General features: G+C 48.4%; 11 protein-coding genes across 11 annotated transcripts; 5 read left to right on the forward strand and 6 right to left on the reverse strand.

Moving 5' to 3' along the window:
- Positions 1 to 209: 209 nt before the first annotated feature.
- Positions 210 to 1,235, forward strand: RFC3 (replication factor C subunit 3; the record flags this gene model as incomplete). The annotated part of the gene is made up of 1 exon (XM_076682347.1): positions 210 to 1,235. The coding sequence occupies one exon, from the start codon at positions 210 to 212 to the stop codon at positions 1,233 to 1,235; it is 1,026 nt and encodes a 341-aa protein (XP_076543593.1).
- Positions 1,236 to 1,376: 141 nt separating this feature from the next.
- Positions 1,377 to 3,068, reverse strand: TRVA0_002S04852 (uncharacterized protein; the record flags this gene model as incomplete). Its single annotated transcript, XM_076682348.1, has 1 exon — positions 1,377 to 3,068. The coding sequence occupies one exon, from the start codon at positions 3,066 to 3,068 to the stop codon at positions 1,377 to 1,379; it is 1,692 nt and encodes a 563-aa protein (XP_076543594.1).
- Positions 3,069 to 3,355: 287 nt separating this feature from the next.
- POA1 (ADP-ribose 1''-phosphate phosphatase) lies at positions 3,356 to 3,838 on the forward strand (the record flags this gene model as incomplete). Its single annotated transcript, XM_076682349.1, has 1 exon — positions 3,356 to 3,838. The coding sequence occupies one exon, from the start codon at positions 3,356 to 3,358 to the stop codon at positions 3,836 to 3,838; it is 483 nt and encodes a 160-aa protein (XP_076543595.1).
- A 463-nt stretch (positions 3,839 to 4,301) lies between these two features.
- YPK3 (putative protein kinase YPK3) lies at positions 4,302 to 5,690 on the reverse strand (the record flags this gene model as incomplete). Its single annotated transcript, XM_076682350.1, has 1 exon — positions 4,302 to 5,690. One exon carries the CDS (start codon positions 5,688 to 5,690, stop codon positions 4,302 to 4,304), a length of 1,389 nt encoding a protein of 462 aa, XP_076543596.1.
- Positions 5,691 to 6,752: 1,062 nt separating this feature from the next.
- Positions 6,753 to 8,288, reverse strand: HXT2 (high-affinity glucose transporter Hxt2p; the record flags this gene model as incomplete). Its single annotated transcript, XM_076682351.1, has 1 exon — positions 6,753 to 8,288. The coding sequence occupies one exon, from the start codon at positions 8,286 to 8,288 to the stop codon at positions 6,753 to 6,755; it is 1,536 nt and encodes a 511-aa protein (XP_076543597.1).
- A 2,507-nt stretch (positions 8,289 to 10,795) lies between these two features.
- Positions 10,796 to 12,715, forward strand: YKU70 (ATP-dependent DNA helicase YKU70; the record flags this gene model as incomplete). Its single annotated transcript, XM_076682352.1, has 1 exon — positions 10,796 to 12,715. The coding sequence occupies one exon, from the start codon at positions 10,796 to 10,798 to the stop codon at positions 12,713 to 12,715; it is 1,920 nt and encodes a 639-aa protein (XP_076543598.1).
- A 105-nt stretch (positions 12,716 to 12,820) lies between these two features.
- On the reverse strand, positions 12,821 to 14,062 carry NGL2 (RNA exonuclease; the record flags this gene model as incomplete). The annotated part of the gene is made up of 1 exon (XM_076682353.1): positions 12,821 to 14,062. The coding sequence occupies one exon, from the start codon at positions 14,060 to 14,062 to the stop codon at positions 12,821 to 12,823; it is 1,242 nt and encodes a 413-aa protein (XP_076543599.1).
- An 854-nt stretch (positions 14,063 to 14,916) lies between these two features.
- On the reverse strand, positions 14,917 to 15,735 carry TRVA0_002S04984 (palmitoyl-protein thioesterase family protein; the record flags this gene model as incomplete). The annotated part of the gene is made up of 1 exon (XM_076682354.1): positions 14,917 to 15,735. The coding sequence occupies one exon, from the start codon at positions 15,733 to 15,735 to the stop codon at positions 14,917 to 14,919; it is 819 nt and encodes a 272-aa protein (XP_076543600.1).
- Positions 15,736 to 16,078: 343 nt separating this feature from the next.
- RPB4 (DNA-directed RNA polymerase II subunit RPB4) lies at positions 16,079 to 16,665 on the forward strand (the record flags this gene model as incomplete). Its single annotated transcript, XM_076682355.1, has 2 exons — positions 16,079 to 16,362; positions 16,416 to 16,665. The coding sequence occupies 2 exons, from the start codon at positions 16,079 to 16,081 to the stop codon at positions 16,663 to 16,665; spliced, it is 534 nt and encodes a 177-aa protein (XP_076543601.1).
- Positions 16,666 to 16,915: 250 nt separating this feature from the next.
- KTR2 (glycosyltransferase family 15 protein) lies at positions 16,916 to 18,175 on the reverse strand (the record flags this gene model as incomplete). The annotated part of the gene is made up of 1 exon (XM_076682356.1): positions 16,916 to 18,175. The coding sequence occupies one exon, from the start codon at positions 18,173 to 18,175 to the stop codon at positions 16,916 to 16,918; it is 1,260 nt and encodes a 419-aa protein (XP_076543602.1).
- Positions 18,176 to 18,683: 508 nt separating this feature from the next.
- On the forward strand, positions 18,684 to 20,390 carry CQD2 (Cqd2p; the record flags this gene model as incomplete). Its single annotated transcript, XM_076682357.1, has 1 exon — positions 18,684 to 20,390. One exon carries the CDS (start codon positions 18,684 to 18,686, stop codon positions 20,388 to 20,390), a length of 1,707 nt encoding a protein of 568 aa, XP_076543603.1.
- Between the last annotated feature and the right edge of the window lie 128 nt (positions 20,391 to 20,518).

Genomic DNA, 20,518 nt, shown 5'->3' on the forward strand with positions numbered 1-20,518 from the left:
TATTGCTTCCTTGAGAATAGTGGCTCAACCATGTACCTTATGATCCCTGTAGACTATTTTTACTTATTCAATGAACGATTCTGTTGTTATGTCACAGGACAGTCTCTCGGAGGGCGTCGATATGGTGATGCAAAGTTACCCGGCTGCAGTCCTTACAACGCGATAAATTTGGGAATTTTTCAATTAACGACGCGACGCGTTTCGATATAATGACGACAGATAAAGGCAAGGCAGCAGCACTAGCTGCTCCTCCGGCGGACGACAAGACGAACCTTCCATGGATTGAAAAATACCGCCCAGTGACCCTGGACGATGTAGCCGGCCAGGAAGGAGCAATCAGCACAGTGAGAAAGTTCGTCAGTGAAGGACGCATCCCGCATATGCTCTTTTACGGCCCTCCAGGAACCGGAAAGACGTCGACGATACAAGCAATTGCCCGGGAGATATTCGGTCCGAACTACCGCAACTCCGTGCTCGAGCTGAACGCGTCAGATGACCGAGGTATCGACGTCGTGCGGGATCAGATCAAGACGTTTGCGTCGACTCGACAGATGTTTTCCAGCGGGTTCAAGCTGATCATCCTTGACGAGGCGGATGCTATGACCAATGTCGCCCAGAATGCGCTTCGACGGATTATCGAGAAGTACACTGCACACACGCGATTCTGTATTCTGGCCAATTATACGCATAAGCTGAACCCGGCGCTGGTGTCGCGATGCACGCGGTTCAGGTTTTCGCCGTTGGCGGATGAGGCCATTGCGAAGCGGGTGACTTATGTAGTGGAGCAGGAGAAGATTAATTTGACCCCGAAGGCGTTCCAGTCGCTGGTGGTTTTGGCACGCGGAGACATGAGACGGGCGCTCAACGTGCTCCAGGCATGTTTTGCATCGGTGGAAGCGGGCCAGGAAATTACAGAGGAGATGGTGTATGACTGCATTGGGTCGCCTCGGCCGAGTGATATTCAGTTGATTCTCAACTCGGTGCTTAATGACGAGTGGTCTACTGCATTGCATATGTTTAATGAGGTTAAGCAGAAGAAGGGACTGGCATTGGCAGACATTCTTACTTCTTTGACCGTTGAGTTTGCCAAGCTAGATCTCAAGAACGAGGCGAGGATATACCTTTTGCAGGGGTTGAGTGAGATTGAATGGCGGCTGAGTGGTGGAGGAAACGAGACTATTCAATCGAGTGCCACTGTTGGTCTTATTAAGCATGCCATGGAGCTCCAGGCTTAACCGTTAATATTTAGGCAAATCTGTAGAGTAACTGCTAGAGATTCAGAATACATGTAGTAAGTTACTAACGAAATGTGGACGGATGAATGGATCTCGTTAATAAATTATTGAAGTGTCATTAATAAATATATGGATGATTGATTACTGGCTGAGCTTGTTGAGCGACCATTCGCACTTGATATTGTTTTTCTCCGCCCACTCCTTCATCATGGTGTATCCAAACGCAGCCGCCTCACGAATTGATGTGTAGGTATGGACCGGCAGGCAGTACGGGTCCTCATTGGGCCGAAGGCCGCCCTCGTGTTTAGGCGCCGGCTGGATCGTTCGGCTTCGATGCGCCCATGTCTTGGGGTATTCTTTTTCTATAGCCTCCAGGGGCAGCTCTGTAGCGCCCCGCTTGAAGTCCTGGAGGGCACCATCGTGCATGGCCATGTATAAGCTTGTCAGTTTGGGGATATCTTCGTCTGACTTTTCGTCCTGTTGGTGGTGGTGGTGGTGGTGGTGGTTGTGGTTGTGCTCGTTCTGACTCATTAATCGGCGCAGTTTTGTCTGGTGTATACTGGCGATTTTGAGGTGGACAATAGCGCGTAGCTGGAAAGTTAAGCCTACCATGTGTCGGCAGTTCTGCTTTTCAAACATCTTTGCTAACCGTCCCAGATAGGGTAGCAAGGTGGACCACGACTTGGGCTGGAGGTGCCCGCGAATCATCATGTCGGCTTTATCCTCATAGTCAAATCCAATTAAAAACGCCACGGTAGAGTCCATTAGTACTGCTGCAGAGAGATTATGCTGGCTCGACATGGTCGCCTTGTCGGCTTCGTGCTTCTTGTCCTGCGCAACCACAACCCACCCGTGCATTTTGCTTCGCAGTAGCTTGTAGTACTTTTCGCGCTGGTCCGAATCGAGAGTGGGTGTCTGTGGAGTTGACCCCGAAGAGGAAGCCGGTTTCTCAGACCGCTTTACAGGGGATGAGTCGTTCTTAGACGATCTTTTTATACTCGAGTCTGATCCACTCTTTTCCATACCAGACCGCCTTTTGTCTCCGCTGGGTATTTTAGACTCGCTAGAACTATGATTGATGGGCCGTTTGGATTCATCACCCGTTCTTTTATTAGTTGATCTTTTATCATCAGCCGCTCTTTTATCATCTGGTCTTTTGGCAGAATCAGACGGGGGCTTCTTCAAACCCACTCTTTTATCGTTTTCAGGCTTCTTCTCGGCTCTCTTCTTCTCTCCTGACAGAGTCGTTGGGGTATTTGGCATTGAAGAAGGGGGAGCCTTTTTCCCTTCCATTGGCCTACTACTCTTCTTTCTACGACTGTCCCCTTCGTCCTCCGAAGAACTCGAATAGGACCAGTTTATTGACCGCTTTTTGCTCTCTTCCCTCTTTGCTGATCTCCCACTATCCCGACGATCTGATCCGTTAGTGATCCCTAAGCCCACAGGCCCCGTTCTTCCCCTTTCTTCGCCGCTCATCAGCTCCCTGACCCTTGACTTGATACGCTTTGGGATGAGCAGCACGACCATTACCGACGGCTTCCTTTTTATAGGCTTTGGAGGTAGCGATGCCGCACCATTAGCCTTTTTCGGCGCGTCCTTTCGCTTCGTGATCAGCGACTCAATCTCAAGGTCGGACCCCAGAGAGTCGAACATCGGTGGAAGCGTCGGACTCAGCATCCTCTGTGGGATGTTTGGAACCTCTCCCTCGGGTACCATCTCGTCTACCCATGCAGGTAGGGTCGGGCTCAGCATAGGCGGCAGTCTGACGGGACTGCTTGCGCCCTTGGCCCCGTTAGTCAGGTTCGCATGCACCCTGTTCACGGCCTGGCTCATCGTGTGTAACCAAAAAACCTGTAACGGCCCGTCTATCACCACTCAAAGGGCCCCTGGATAGTTCGCGCTCTGCTTCGAATACCACGGCTACCGTAGGCGGTCGTATACCCCAGCTGTAAGGTGAAGTGTGCGGTGGGAGGGCGGGTTAGGCGATGTGTGCCTGAAAATACGCGTCGTTCGGGCTACGGCCTGTGGTTTACGCGCAAAAACAAGCAACCGAAAAGCCGCACCCACCCACCGGCATATTACGTCCATTAATCTACCGGTTTTCACTTAAGAATTGAAGAATGTCCATCAAGTATATTAAAGGGAACTTGTTTGGGTGCGGCCCTGGGTCGATTCTGGCCCATTCATGCAACTGTCATGGCGTCTGGGGGGCTGGGGTTGCCGTTGCGTTCAAAAAGGAGTTCCCGTCTACTTATGATATCTATCATAAGCATTGCCTTAAAAATCCGGCAGACAAGCTAAGGGGCACCAGTTTGATTATTCCGTCGTCGAAGACGGATAATGGGGGGCCTGGGAGTCTTATTGTGTGCCTGTTTACGTCTGGTGGAACGGGTATGGGGCTTGATCCTCCGGATAAGATCGTAGAGAATACGCGGCTAGCCCTGGCTGATTTGCGGAAGCAGTTGCAGAAGAATTACCCGGACCGCGCTGATGATACTATTAATATTCCTATGATCAATGCAGGTCTGTTCAATGTGCCATGGAAGGATACGGAGAAGGCTCTTAAGGACTCTGGGATGAACTTTACTGTCTATCAATTGTAACCTGCCATAATACCAACAGTGGGTAGGTATATAAGGGATAATCTATGTAGCTATTAAACATTTCTTTATCTTATACTAATAATATGAATAACTGAGTGCTTGTTTAATAATGTGGACTATTCAATTTAAATTGGAGCCAGCAATCGTTGTCCATCGATAAGAACAGTTGTTTGAAGTGTGGAAACTACGAAGTATTTGCAAATATTCCACCGATTCATGGAATCTATTCCTGATGGATATTCTTTATTTCTCTTTCAGAGTGCGTTGAAGCATGTTGCTCCTTTAAGTCATACTGGTACAATTGTAATTGTTAAACAGCTTCAAATAAGCCGCCATGTAACACCAAAGAAGCGCTTGAAATAAAAGAGAGACAACGTTAGTAACTAAAGTAAGATCGACATTGAGAAGCACTCTTAGATAGTATTGGTGTCGCATTAATTATCCTACTTGTCAGGCCATATAGTCAATGTTGCGTGCCCATGCTCAACTCAATATAGCTGGTACTAGCAGTAAACGAGAACCCCTTAAACGGATGGTTGTCGCTGTCCTGTTGCGGAATAGGAATCGACTCCACATCCTCCGGTGTAAGCTCTCGTGTGGTGAAGCTGTCCGAAAAGTTCTCAGCCAACTCAGGATTGGTAATGACGGGCACAATCGGCGGCTCAACATCAGAAGACCGCTTTTCAAGCTTGTCCCAGTCAATTTTGCGGAAGAATCGATGCTGCTTGATCTTGTTTATATCCTTGTATCCCAGTCGCTTGCTAGGGTCTTTTCGCAGCAACCGTGTGAGGAAGTCCTTGGCATCAGCGCTCAAATAATATGGCAATTTAAGCTTGGTCTTTTTAATCTTCTCAATGATCTTCTGGTGGTTGTTACCCGGGAATGGGGGGCTACCAGTAAGCAAATCATACGTAACCGCGCCCAGAGACCACCAGTCCACAGCATAGTCGTAGTCTTTGCCCTCGAGAACCTCTGGAGCCATGAACACCGGAGTGCCCAAGAAGGTCCGGCATCGCTCATCCTCTGTCGCAACCTTGCTGAGACCAAAGTCAGTCAGCACAAGGTGGCCATCTGCATCCAGCAAGCAATTCTCCGGCTTCAAATCACGGTAAACAACACCGACATTCTGGTGCAGATGGCACAACGCAAGAACCATCTCAGCCACATAGAACGAAGCCACGTCTTCAGAAAACATACGCTCCATAGCAAGGTGCGTAAACAATTCTCCGCCCTGCGCGTATTCGAGGATCAAATAGAGCTTCTCAGAGTCCTGCAATGCATAGAAGAGCCGCACAATGTACGGGTGCCGCACAGACTCGAGAATTGTCTTTTCAGTCTTGGTCTGCTCGATCTTGCGCTTCTCTACAATCATGGATGCCTTCTTGAGCTGCTTCTGGGCAAAAAGCCTGCCCGTAGACTTGTGTCTGACCAGGAAAACCTTGCCATAGGCGCCCTCACCGAGGACTTTAAGCGGCTCAAAGTCGAGCGGCGTCATTTTACGCGGAGAAACCGCGCCGTTGGGCTTCTCCGCGACATTGTCGTTGGCAAAGCTCGATACATAAGGCTGGTCAATGCCTACCTCGTAGGAAGAGCCCAGTCGGCCAGGGGTAGTCGACAGAAGTGATGCATCGTGATCGGAACCGGCACCAGACACAATATTGACCGGAATCGACACGCTTTTGGAGATCATATCCGGAACGGAGTCCAACCGTTCATTCTCCGAGTCAAACCCGTCCAGGTCTTTTTCCTGCTGTTGCTGAAGCAGTTTAGAGAGCCCCGATGGCTTTCTTTCGTCAACCACCACCACCTCTGGGGTATTCTCAAGGTCGTCAAAGGCGAATATCTCAGCCATCTTTTGATAAATCTAGTAACACTTTAATAATAACAATAATAAAAAGGTATAACAAATAACAGCAGCCTTAAAAAAAAATAACAGTATAACGAATAATAGGTATAGTAAATTAGTACCGGGAAGAGTATGGATTGTGTTTCCTTTATAGATTTAACATCAGGACTTGGAGAAAGACCACCTAGGCCAATAAATAACAAAAAGAGCGGACGCCAACTGTTGCTACCTCATCAATCAAATGCTTCGTTGAAAAGAAAGCTAAATGCCATACCTTGACGCACGATTTTTTTTGCCTCATGGTAATTGGACCAAAGCCCCATACCGCCTGCGCAAGCACTACTGCCTCCTCCGCATGCATCGGCCTCCTGCACGGTTCCCCCTGGCTGGGGTTCACCACTCATCGAAATACGGGACCTGTGGGAAAGCTTTGCTGCTGGGCAAGTCTTGCCAGCGCATCAAACTATACTTAAGGTATTCAATATTTAAGTATCTATGGTGTTAGTACAGTAGTCGTTTTCACTGGATCCTGCTTGAGAGATTGGAGCAGTCACGCGAATTGTGCGGCTCAAGCGGCACTCATCGAAATGTATACGTACGCCGGTGATATTTTTGCTGATGAGCAAGTTTTGCCTGGGCAAATGGTTCAAACTATATATTCAAGGTATTTATTATTCTGAATTTTCTTGCGGTGTATAGTGTTATAATCGCTTTCATCGGATCCACTCGATAGGTTGGAGCAGTCGCTTGCATCTTGCATCTCGCATCGTGCATCGTGCATCGTGCGCCGTGTGTGTGTGCGGCTTAAATACGATATTTCTACCCGACGTTTTCCGATACTACAAGTACATGTACTACAGTACTAGTAAACCGCGGCAAGCTGATAAAGGGTTGGTAATACCGTATTTGGCCGAGGAACCCTCGTAATGCCGTTAGAAAAAGCACCATTAGAATCAAGTTACGGGGAGTAATTGATTATTTCACCAATCAAATTGGTTATAACACAAATAGTGAATTGTTTCACTAACAAATACATAAAAGCAGAAAGTCATAAAAATAGATAAATCATTAGGCAGTCTCAACGTGCTGAGCAACATTGTTCTTCTCAGCGTGGGCCTCTGGCAGGGCCTCCTCATCGACATCCTTGATCTGAGGCACACCGAAGATCTTATCCATGTCCTCCAAACTGAGGTTAGTGGTCTCAGGAAGCAGCAGGGCGTAGAGCAAGTTGGCATAGTTGAAGCCAGCAAACAGGATGAAAATACCCCAGTCCAATCGCGCAAGAGCGTATGGAGAGAACTCGGTGACGACGAAGTTCCAGAGCCACTGGGAGGCGGCACAGAGAGCAACGCAGTAGGATCGCAGTCGGTTAGGATAGATCTCAGAAGCGTAAATCCATGGAACTGGACCCCACGAGAAGCAGTATGCAGTGACGTACAAATAGATGCACACAACCATGGCGTAGGAGGCCTTGGAAAGGTTCTCAGCATCAGCCTGTACAGGATGAGTCTTGAGAAGGACACCAATGACAAGCATGAAAGTACCCATGAAGCCAGCGCCCACCATCAGACACATCTTTCGGCCAAATCGCTCAATGGCAAAGAGACAAAGCGCCATAGTCATGACCATCTTGACGACACCGTAGATACCGGTAGCGAACAGACCAGTAGAGGTAGAACCCACACCAACAGCCTCAAAGATCTGTGGAGCGTAGTAGCCAATGGCGTTGGTACCAGAGAATTGCTGGGCAGCCATGAGGCCGAAACCCAAAATGACTCGCTTTCGGTTACCCTTCATGATGAGCTCCTTGACGGTAGCACCGCCGCTGATAGCGCGCTCCTGGATGATGCTCTCGGTAATGTCCTGGAACTCGAGAACGATTTCTGGGTCCTCGGTGGAACCGCCTCGCATGAAGGCCAGGTTCCTCAGGGCCCGGACATCGTCACCACTCTCGGCGAGCCATCGCGGAGACTCCCTCAAGAACAGAGTACCGACGATAAGCATACCAGCCGGGACCATCTGGACACCCAGTGGGATACGCCACTGCTTGGAACCGGTAATGTGCTGGTTGACGCCGTAGTCGATCCAGTAAGAAATGGTGACACCGGTGACGATCCAAAACTGCCACAGACCCATCAGGAGACCTCGAATGTTCTTTGGCACGACCTCAGCAACATAAGTAGGCACGACACCGGTAGCAGCACCGACACCGAGACCAGCAATGATTCGGCCGGCGTAGAAAAGACCAAGGCCGCCGGTACCAGCGACCTGCATGATAGCACCGACAAGGAAGATGCAGGCGGCAGCCAGCATGGAGTACTTTCGGCCAAACTTCTTGTTAATTGGGGCCATGCCCAGGGCGCCGAAGAAACCACCGGCCTGCAGAAGTGCGACGGCATTCGACGAGACGGCGGGAGACTTATCTGGCAGATTGAAGTGCTCCTTGAAAGAGGAGAGCGCCAGAACACCACTGATCACACCGGAATCATAACCCCACATCAAACCACCCGAACAGGCGACACATGTTGCGATGACGGTTCGCAGAAGGGCCTTCTTGTTGCGGAAGTTACCCACTTCGGAGTGCTCAATTCCTAGAGTCGACATTGAATATGTGAAATGTCGAAAAAAAATTAAATGCTTATTGGATTTTCAAAAACTCGGGGATCTTCCATGGCTTTTAAATTAATCCTCTAGAGCGTTAGAGCCGTTTGAAACACAGCCAGTTAAGCTTCGTCCCCCCACACATTTCTCCGCTCGATTCAATCTCCAGATGCTCCTGAATTTATCATCCCCACATGATATTCGGCTTTGACAGACCCCTCACCAGTTTGAATTACGTAGCTGGCTCTAATTGTGCTTTGGCTTCTCCCTGCAAAGCGTTATCATCAAGAGTTAACCGTCAAGGCTGCCCAACGAGTCTACTTCCGGAGATGAGGGGGGGTACATGGTTATCGATGCTATAGGCACGACAGTGGGTCGTGACACACGCACACCCACACGTAGACGAGTCTTTTTAGGGAAAGGGCTTCCGTCATGGCTTCAATTCCCCCCTCCCCCCTCCCCCCTGTCTGCTTGCCTTGTCTAGGATAAGCCATATGACGGTATGCGGAGGACATGCGTATCGTGCGTATCATGCATTTTAGGGGATTTGTTCAAAGGCCATCGTCCCCCACACTTGGAAGGCGAGTAGTTAAGCCAAGACATTTGCTTTATCCTTCCGGAAGAATGGCCCTAACGGAGAGATCGTCTTCTTCAACGAGGTCAAAGGTCTCAGCTTCGGCAAAATTCTCTTCTCAACGACTCATGGCAAGTAATTTGGCTCCTCCTCGAAAGAGTTGACGCGAAAGCTATGAATCTTGAGGTTTCGGGGGTTTGCCCGTTGAATGGTTCTACATTTGCCATGCAGAAGGCTTATGCGGGCGAAATGTATGACATCCAGATACACGAGTCGCAGAGGCTTCGTGTGCCGTCGTTAAAGGTGGGGTATCGCAGACTGTGCTCTTTCAGTTGACTTTGAAAAAGCAAGCGATGCCCACTTGCAAAAACACAGCTTTCGTTTGGTCAAACGGACATGTTTTGTCAGCTGAGTATGCACAAATTCCTGAAAAAATAAAAAATAAAAGAAGATCGCAGCTTAGTGCCTTATCGCCCAGTCAATTCGAGACCTAGAGTCGTACCGCGGATGCTAATTCGGATGCAAGTGTTACTTCATCCCACTACACACTGGCCACGTTTAGGCATCGCGATCCGATCTCCGCTGGCACCCATGGAGGGGTAGTAACGCTGTAGTACAAGCGGAAAAGTGAAGAAGGGTGGAGGGGTAATAATTTTTCGCGCTATAACGGTTTCGAGATGATCATCTCTGTCTGTTGAATTTCTGGATAAATTACCGTGGTAACAAATGATGAAAAAATTGAAAGATTTTGGTTGTATGAGCTACTGGTAATTTTCCAATATATCTTCTGCTAGTTATTTTTTGATTAAAGGTTGATAAATATAACACCTCCAGTGTAATCGTGGATTACAACACGGCGCTCACATTTATCCGAACGGCTCTCATGCAAGTCAAAGGTCCTTACCGCTGCGGGATGGCGATTTCCCGTTAATGTGTGAGACGTGTACATATGAGACTTATGAGACTGAATAAAATTGCCTTTTAGAGGAGCATCCATGCAGAATCCGAGACATGCCGCAAATCCAGTGGGGGGTTCACGAAATACTGTGGTACGTACTCGACATAACCTACACGAGAAAGATGCCCTGTTACTACTGATGACGACGCCTCCTAGGGAATGAATATTTCAAAGCACAATTACATAAGAATTACTATATACTTCTACACACGATAATTGATTCGGAAGACGTTGGAGCGAACTGTAACATGTATGATGATGTAGCAATTACAGGTTTTTTGGGGGTTCTTGCCAAAACGTATGCTCTTCTCTTCATTGCCCCCCATCTTTTTAAATCATTCTAAATCTAGACATTGAAGACAAACCATTGATTATTACGTAGTAGTTACTGGCGGTTTTTGACTTAGAAATGTGATTCGTTCCTGCCAGTGAAGGGCCTGCTGAGGTGCGGAGTAAGGCTACGCACTCGTCTCACCCGTCGCACAACCGGAATTACTAAGTGCCGACGAGTTCATTACTCGCGGCTCCAGGTACATGCACCCTGCCACAGCCAATGTAGATTGGAGACTACACTCTCATTATTGCCAAGGTCAAAAAATACATTTGTCACGATTTGTATCATTTGTACAATCTGTAATTAACAACGTGTCATTCTTTTTAAGGGCTACGATATTTGACGTGGTCTTCCAAAGTACACTTTTTTTAATTAAACACTAATACAGCTATAGGCCTGGATCCGATCGATCGAGCCGCATATGAGCCGCATAAGCCGCACATAACACAGGGCCTTAGCCTACGAACCCGAGAAAATATTAGACAAGTAGTATATATATTATTATTACGCGTTTTTTGTGTCCATTATAGGGCACTAAGGGACAGTTCACTTAACCTATCGTGATGGCGACCGATACACGGATAATGTTAGTGGTAGTAGTAAATTCTCGTTGGGAATGAGTGATCAAAACGCGACTCACTAAGATGGAGAAAGACGAGAACGCGGAAGAAGAATACCTCTTCAAGAGCCAACATGCTGCGACGGTAATCCTCATCGATGCGACCACGCTGATGCTCAAAGAGTACCCCGTGGACCCCAAAACAGGGGAGGAAATGAGCGCTGTCAAAGCAGCCGTCCAAGCAGCATTCGAGCTGGTATCTGCCAAAGTCATCTCCGACCCCTACGACATGTACGGAGTATACCTCTACGGAATTGAGGTCCCCAAAATAGAAGCCAAGCAAGAGGATCAGGAGAATGATTCTAAGTCCGCCATATACCCGATCATGCCCCTTGCCCAGCCAGGGAAGGATTCCCTTACCAAGCTGAAAGACTTCCTCGAAGACCACAGGGAGGCGTTCACTGATGCTGTTAGCCGCCAGGTAGACTACAAGATGCAAGAGGTTATCACTTCCGTGCAGGGGCAATTTAGGCAGCACGCGGGCCGGATCCAAGCGCGTAACCTCATTCTGGTTTCGAACAACGATGATCCTGCCAATGGCGATGCAGAGGTCCAGCAGAAGACGAAAACTGCGTTTAGTGACCTCGCTGGACATCGGGTGAGCATCCGGCCGGTGTTCTTGAACCCTCCGAATGGGGAATTCAACACGCGGAAGTTTTACGATCTAGTGGTTTTGTCCCCTACTCCCAGTGATAGCGACGAGGAGCCATTGAGAATTGAGCCGGTGAGCTATTTGCTGAAGATGAATAAGGCCGTCAAGGCCAAGTCTGTGCCTAAGCGCACCGAATTCTCGGGGATGCTGGTGCTGGACAAGCGGCCGAAACCCGATTTCCAAGGGCTCGACAGCGACCTTTCTCCCGATGGGTTAGCAATTGCCATTAAAGGGTATGTCACTATTCTTAAGCAGATCCCTAGCCGAGCGGCATGGGTCAAGACCGACGAAGAGAAGCCCATGGCCGTTGTCACAAGCACTCAGTATATCGACCCCAGCAATGGCGCGACTATAGATAAGGGTGAAATTGTTCCGGGGTATAAGTTTAGCGAAGAGGATTTTATTGAATTTACCAAAGACGATGTTACCAAGATGAGAAGTTTTGGAAAGCCAAAGTTTCGAATTCTCGCATTTCAGCCTCGGGCAACAGTACCGCCTCTTCACAATGCTGGCAACGCGCGGTTCATTTACCCGTCAGATGAGAAGCTTGTAGGGTCTATTAAAGCATATACAGCGCTATATGAGGAGATGCTCAAGGAAAAGCTAGTGGCCATTGCATATTGCATCCCCCGAGCGAACGCGGCGCCCAGGCATTATTGCCTGTATCCGTGCGAGGAAGCAGTCGACAATGACGGGTTCCAAGTTCTCCCTCCGGGGCTATTTATGATTCCTCTAGTAAACAAAGACGAGCTTCGAAGCTTACCTACAGGGTCTATGAACCGGTTATCTGATGACTTGTATCAAGTCAGGGACGAGCTTGCCGCGCAACTGGAATACGTAACCTTGGGTCTTACCATGCCAAACAACTATGAACCAAAGAGATACCCCAATCCTGATCTGCGGCGGTTCAATGACTACCTCCAGGCATTCGCTCTTGGGGAGACGTACCCTCCGGCGGTGGAGGACAAGACTCTTCCCAAGTACAAGTCTATTGACAAGAGAGCAGGCAAGACTTTTCAATCTTTTAACGAACTGACCCACCAGTATGTTACTGAGCGCGGCGTTTTCAAGTTCGCCCATGCTTTGGATGATGGGGAGGAGCCAGCCAAGCAACCCAAACGGTCCAAGCATGATGACGAGACAAAGGTGAAGTTGGAGGAGGGCGCAGACAGGGAGGCAGCCCTGAAGAAGATGACTGTCCCTCAACTCAAACAGCTTCTGTCAGGGCGGGGCATTGCAACTTCCAATTTGAAGAAAGCCGATCTTATTGCCAAACTCCTGGTGGAGGAGTGAAGTAGGCGTGGGGGTCCAAATCCCACACCTCCCTGGAATACAGGTACATCTGATCAATTGTGATACACGAAGGCTGGTTATACATATTCAAAAAAGTAAATTCATCTATCGGGTAGGAATATTGCTTACAAGTACGGTGGCCATGAGGCATAGGTGGTCGCTGGGGAACTGACCAACTCGTGGTTGGCCCGATGGTTCCGGCCCCATTTCATCTGGCATTGGCATTCGCAGTAGCTCTAGTAGTTTCACTTCGGTTGCAACATACCCCTCTGACACAGGCTCAGGGGTGGGCTGAAGGACAAATATGTAATCCAACAGACCCCGCCAGGTATGTGCCCAATTTGAGAAAATGGGTTCACCAGAGCCCTTAGGATGCACATTTTCGGGGTGAACGAGTTTATAGGAATTGTACAAACTGATTGCCTTGTGTGATTGCCTGTTGAACAGTTCAACCAATGCGTCGCTTTTTTCCTTGCTCCCTGGTTGGGCAAAATAGTCTAAGCTGTCCACCAATATTTTCGCAGCTGCATCGTCTAATTTAGCTGGTCTAGTAGTGGCGGAGAGGTAAGGCGTATCAAAGCACTCACTGTTAAAGTCTCCCGCCAAGAACACAGGCCAGTCAAATCCGCTTGTCTTTTTGAACTCAATTGCCTTATCCAGGAAAACAGCCAGCTGCCTTGTTCTTTCATATGAGCCGTACGGATGCCAGAACATGTGAGTCGTGCCAACAAAAACCCCCTTAGTTGGCGCATCTTTAAACCGTAGAGCGACAATCATGCCGCTGTTTTTCGTCACAGTCAGCAATGGCACCTTTTCAGTAGCTATCTCGTCATAATTGATAAAAACCTCCTGGTCCAGTTCAAACAAGTCCTTTTTATAAGCAATGATATTTCCGTGGTTCTTGTCCTCTGGTGTCCGGAATTCAGTAGCCATGCCTATTTTATCCAATTCTGGCGCGAAGAACGACTCGGCCTTGTCCTTGTCAACTTCCTGCATACACAGAATATCTGGGCAATAATGTTCAATCTCCGAGGCAAGAGCCTTGCCTCTCCATTTCCATTTCAGCGCGTCTCCGTTGTCAGGGAATAGGTCTCTCCGGATCAGGCATTGCGCCAATGCATTGTATGTCATAATCTTAAAGGTCTTTCCATTTTCACCTGGGGAAGCACCAGGCAGTTTGAGCATGGGCCGCGTGATATAGCTTTTGGAGATATCTTCCTCTTCCTCGGGCTTTTCAGTGGTGGACGCCTTGAGCTTCTTCTTAGCCTCGCGGAGTGCTCTCATCTCGGCGATGTACTCCGGGGTGACGAAGTCGGGTCGCTTCTTGTTCGATCCGGCCGGCCCCATGGTGTAAAAGCGGCGTATTGCAAGTCTTAACCGGGGTTGATAGGGCCTTATGATTAAGTACCGTACGTATGGCGTTGAAATTTGTCTTCGGGAGGTGCTCCGTTATCAACCATGATTAACCGCTATTACCGGTAACTATCAACCCCAATATATCTTCGAGGTACACCAGTTTTATTAACGGTGTACTGCATTTTGGCCATGCTCTATTATATTCTTAAAAATATAAATACATATGGGGGTTAGAATGATGAGTATCGAATTTGCTATATAAAAATGCGTTTGATGATAACGAGTTTACCCGTGGAATATCAATTATAGGTAACGGCACCACTAAAGGCGATACAGTATTGGGTATTGTAGCCCATGAGCCATTAGATTCTTAATAGAGATAACTACGTCTAGGTTTTTGAAAAATGGCTATTGAATTGGCTATAAGTTATAGCAAATTTTTTTGATAATTCCTGTGAACGAATGAATACCGGTAAATAAATAAATGAAAATCTATTACCAAAGTAGTGAGCGTCCTTGGGCGGCCGAGGTCAGACACCACTTAAATACAGATATACATGTAATCTTTCTTATCGGTGGTAATGATTTCTTTCAATGTCAATTGGGTCCCCTGGTTGTTCCGCATTCGCTTCGTGAGGATTGCTTACTCGGGGAGTGGGGAAACAGATCTCCTAGGTAGGAGACTGAAAGACGAACGCCCTTCAACTTTGGAATTGACTAGTGTCTTTGTTACGTTGGAAGCTACTGAATGAGGTCGTAGAAGTTCAATTACTCCCTGGGTCGGGAATCCTGTGAAATAATTACACGTACATTAAAAAATTACAATACGAAGAAAGAAAAGGCTGTTAGTCAGTAGCGCCAGTATATGTGCCCTGGACGATAAATCTCCGCTCGGTCGTACCAAGATATTTCTTAGCAATATGCTTGATATACTTGTCGTGAATCTCCATATGCACACCATTGACCATCATATAATCAATCAGATGCTCGTCCACTAGTCTCTTGAGGCCAATCCAATCTTCAGAATATATTTCCCTCTGTTCCAACGGCGTGATCTCGCCGGTAGTGCGATTAACCTCCTGGAACCATGCGCTCTGCTTGGGTACCACTGTTTCATCGTCGGAAAATGCAATTAGCACTAGTCTCTCCAGAGTACTAAGCTGCTCTCGATAGGTCTCATTCTTTAACGAGCGCTCATTATTGACATCCGCCAGGAACTGAGATTTTTCCAAATACGATTCAATATCCTCCGGGTCCCGGAAGTACTGTGCAGTGATTACATTATTCTGGACATAATCGGACCAGATCTGGCTGCGCATTAGCCGGTTGCGCTGGCGACACAGAAAGTCGTTTCGAGCGCAGGTCGGAAGGTCGGCAATACCATTGTGGGGCGATCCAAAGGTGATCAGCTTGTGTAGCCTTGGGCTATTGCACCGCTCTGCGTACGCTCGAAGGAACAGGCCGCCTTGAGAGAACCCAATGGCGTCGAATCCATCGGCGAGCATGGAATTGTTGGCCAGTTGGGCACAAACAAACTCCAAGCGGTCATCAACCTTGCCGAATATAGACTTACGCTGGTCAGCACCAGAATCGCTATCTAAATATACAGAATGGACATGGATGCCGGGGTAGACGTCCTTAATGATCTCCCCCACTCGCTCCATGCCTACAGTGTCATAACTATCGCCCAGCCCATGCCACAGGACCACTGGGCGCGGAAGCCCCGGAATCACAGCCCCTAAGCTTAGGCTTACGAAGTAAGTGAACAACGCTACGAGCTCTACGAACATTTGAACTTCTGGAAAAACTATCGACTACGCGCGGGGATATAAGGTGTGGCGATAAGGAAAGAGAATGGCATGCAGATGGAGATGAGCCGCACATATATTGAGGTCCGCCCTGCGTAGCTATGAGAATGACAAAAACTCCCAAATCGAGACAAATCACCAAAAAAAAGGACTGGCGACGACGGTTCGATCCCAAGGCGGGCTTATACATCACACGACGATGAATATTTCGACGTCGACAATACAGCAGGGCCGACGCAAGCCAGCACAGAATATTGTCGAGGATGAAGACGCGACTCAGCTGAAGTTGGGCCCGGAGTTCAGTGTGACTCAGATCAACCACGAGGGCGCGGAGGTTCCTCTGATTGCCCTGAACCTTTCGGAGACGAGACTTTTGATCAAAGCCGCACTGAAGAACCGAAGAGACGCGGCCATGGGCGTTCGGCCGAATGAGGAGATTAATGATAACGACGATGAAGAGGAGGACTTTTCGAATTCGAACGAGTAAGTCGCGATATGTTTTCGGGGGGTTATTGAAGCTAATGGAGGGGGTTTAGAGTTCTGAGAAAGACCCAGGAGTACCTGGCAGTGTTTTCTCGATTTAAGAACGAACACACAGTGCAGGCGGTGGATTCGCTGCTGCGCTCTGATGACATGAGGGACCTGCATCCGTTTGAAATAGCCCAATTGGGCTCTCTGACTTGTGATGAGGCCGAAGAGGCCAAGACTCTCGTTCCAAGCCTCGAAAATAAAAAGACTGACCAAGAGTTGCAAGTTCTGCTGGACCAGCTGCGACGATACGGGTAAATATATACATTACCTTCATACGAGCCTTAATATAGCATTTGATCCGCTAAACATGGATTAATATACCAGAAACAAAAAGGTACAGTATACCATATATTTTGAAATGAATAAATAGGAATAAATATAAGCCATTTTCCTCCATATTCATCCGACAATTGAGTGTATACTGGCATCGGATATCAATCTTCACAGTGAAGATCCGACCAGTGTATAACCTTCTACCGGATCAATCTTCATAATGGAGGTCGGATTAGTCTTCATAGTGGAGATCGTAATCGAGAAGGAAGTGCCTTCCAACATGCTTCCACCACTTTGGCAAGCATGAAAAAGACTGAAAATCGACATCATGGAACTGCTCAACCTCCGAACACAAGCAGCGGCCAGAAGCATACGAGTCGTCGTCTTTGGGGCACCGGTGGTACGGCGGGTGGAAGTACCCAATATCTGAGAAATGGTGTATTTCAGACCGGTTTAAGAATGCGGTAATGCCCATCGTGTGCACCGGAGCGTCGCCCCATCTCTCATAAAAGAACCCCCGCGACTTATCCAAGTGCTCAAAGAACTCCATATACGCCTTGCTGCGGAACACATTGAGGTCCGCGATTTCAAAGTTACTCCAAAAATGACACAGGTTGTAGTCGGTGTCCGCGGTAGTAGCAAAATCGTCTTCTCTCAGCTTAGTCTTGTCCAGGATAAACGAAAGCGCACTGTCTTTGGCAAGATGCTCAGGATGCGTGTCGAGGAACTGCGCCGCAGTGTCCCATAGACTCGGAATCGTGTCAATGTACTCGTGGATTGTAATAACGAATCCGTATTTCTTGCCATGTTTCCTCATAAACGTAAACGGATCGTACTCCTGGTTGCAATAGTAGTGGACTTTTGGCTCCGTACGCCAGTAGTAATCGTACTTCTGCATGAGAGGGTGCTGGAAGAAGAACCCAGAATTAAAGCGGCACATATGTCTATATGAGAGACTTCCGCCATATACGACAGACCTGTTCACCATGCTTTCCATTGACGCGTTCATTTTGGCAACATCCACATCATCAGGTAGCGACCAGTGCTCCTTCGGCACAAGCCCGTACTCTGTCTTGCCAGAGGCCATCCCCGTCGTTAACTGCTTAAACTCCTCTGTAAATTCTTTGTCGTTCAGAAACGTCCATGGATATCGGTAATGTCTGTTGAATCGGTCCTCCATTTCGCGCATCGTCTGGAGAGCTGTTGGAAGCTCTTCATTGCGCACAAGCATAAATAGCGTCGCATTCTCCTCCCCTATCTGCGTGCGGTTCTTCCTGTCCTCTCTAATTACAGGATTAAACGTGAGGTCCTGGATTGCCCTACTACGAACCGGCTTTATTTCCTTCTCCGCTGGGGGACTGTAGCTCAGGTACCATGAGAAGAGCATCAACGCCAGTCCCACTGGAACCATAAGCTCAAACACCAGTCGCGCCACCGAGCGACCCATTTTTTTTCGCCAAGAAACGTATTCCTTCCCTCCACTGGCCGACATAACGGGACTAAATGCTGAAATAAGGGAATAAAATGAATCTTTGATTTAGTGGCTTCCGCCTTCGCCTCGTTTCTCTCCGATATGCAGGTGTCGCGCGTGAATCTTCCAGCAGCCAATCTTGAAATGCAAAAACATGGTTCAGACTTTCTAAAAAGGCGTCCCTTCCCTGGCAATACTCGTATATTCATGAGCACAGCAGTGATTCCTTTCTGCCCTTTCAAGGCGGCTTATAACCTTTCCAAAGCTGTTTATAGCCCGACTATCGGTATTTGAGCGACTTAGATCCTTCAAAATCCCGTATCCCCTGCAGACCAAAAGAGAGATCCCGCCGTACAGCCGTACCCGCTGCGGGCGCAATAGTAAGACGATCTTAAGTGAAATGTTCGAGAATCATACGGTCGGCATATTAGAGCTCGGTTCAGCCAAATAAAAAAAAAAAGGGGGGGCGGCACCTTCTAACGCATACAGTATACCAGGTTTAGAGCAGATGTGGAATAGGGGAGTTTCTATGCGCCCACTAGGGCGAATAAGCCCTTCCCTTCGAGCTAAGCTCGCCGTGAGGCCTCCTCTCCGATCCCCAGTCCAAAGGGTTTTGCTGTCGACGGCCAAACCAGCTGCTCCCGCAGCCCCGAAGAAGCGATCCAAGCTGATAATAGGCTTGTTAGCTGGTGGAGCTGGGTTTTCACTACTTTACTTGACCAACGATTCGTTTGCACAGACTGTTCGGCACACAAAGCTTGCTATTGGCCGAATAGCTACCGTGGTCGTAGCTTGCACTAGATGCATCAGGCACTACGAGAAAGTCCTCAACGCTGAATACAGCTCGCAAGAGGAGCATGACAAGGCGCTTTCGGCATGTCACAAGAAATGCGCCGAGATCACGAGGAAAGCCTTGGAGCGTAATGCTGGTGTTTTTATCAAGCTCGGCCAGCATATTTCGGCTTTGACCTACATCTTCCCGGACGAGTGGACTAGTGCTATGATCCCGCTTCAGGACAAGTGCCCTGTTTCGTCGATTGAGAGCATAAGAGAGATGTTCCTAAATGATACGGGAAAGCCACTAGAGGAGTTCTTTGACCACTTCGAGCCCGTTCCGCTGGGGACTGCATCTCTGGCGCAGGTTCACAAGGCTGTACTTAAAGGAACAAGCCAAGAAGTGGCCGTCAAGGTGCAGCACCCGTCGTTGCAGGAGTTTGTGCCTCTTGATGTACTCATGACCCGTGTTGTGTTCAACTTGGTAGATTTCTTCTTCAAGGACTATCCTCTCACATGGCTCAGTGACGAGCTTCAAGAGTCAATTTTCGTTGAGCTGGACTTTAGAGAAGAAGGCAAGAACGCGCGGCGAACCCAGGAGTATTTCAAGGACTTCTATAACGAAACGGCGCTGCGGGTTCCAGATGTCTTTTGGGCGCAGAAGCGGATTCTCGTTATGGAGTTTATCAGGGGAGCCCGGCCAGACGACCTGGTGTACCTGGATAACCACAACATCTCGCGAAATGAGCTCAGCTGCTGCATGTCGCATATCTTCAATAATATGATTTTCACCCCCGGCGTGGGGCTGCACTGCGACCCTCATCCTGGGAATATCGCCATCATTCCAAAGAAAGGCGGCAAGCACAACTTTGAAATCATTCTGTACGACCATGGGCTCTATCGGGATGTGCCAACAGATATCAGACGCAGCTATGCACACTTTTGGCTGGCGCTGATCGACAATAATGAGGAGGAAATGAAGTACTACGCCAATAAGTTTGCTGGCATCTCGGACGAAAACTTCAAGCTGTTTTCGGCAGCAATTACTGGGCGAGACTTTGATAATACCACTAACATTGCGTCTAGACGGTCGAGGGACGAGATCACACAGATGAACAGCACCGTAGCGGACAGTGAAATTCTGAGCGAGATCATGATGCTGTTGCATTCTATGCCGCGAATAATTTTACTCATCCTCAAGACGAACGATCTGACCCGACTGATAGACGAGAGGCTGCAGAACCCGCTCGGTCCGGAGAGAACGTTTTTGATTATGGCCACTTACTGTGCGCGCACAGTATATGACGAGGGACGAGAGCGGATTTCGCGACTGTACAAATCGCAGTGGAGCATTCGACGGTGGGCTGCGGAGTTCGCCAACTGGTGGCAGTTCTTCCGTCGAGAGAGCCAGCTTACCTTGTATGATATCGGTATGCTATTCAAGGGCATATTTGCTTCCTAATTCTTAGCAGCAGGAGAGCAAAAGTAGTAATGATAATGATATAACATAATGCCACTTTTGGGAAAAGCCAAATGGATAACGCGTAACAGGGGCTGGTCAAAGATGAATCACTGGAAGAAGATCAAATA

The sequence above is a fragment of the Trichomonascus vanleenenianus genome, assembly GCF_965637985.1.
Source record: "Trichomonascus vanleenenianus strain CLIB 3782 genome assembly, contig: TRVA0_002S, whole genome shotgun sequence".
In the NCBI taxonomy this organism is placed as follows: domain Eukaryota; kingdom Fungi; phylum Ascomycota; class Dipodascomycetes; order Dipodascales; family Trichomonascaceae; genus Blastobotrys; species Blastobotrys vanleenenianus.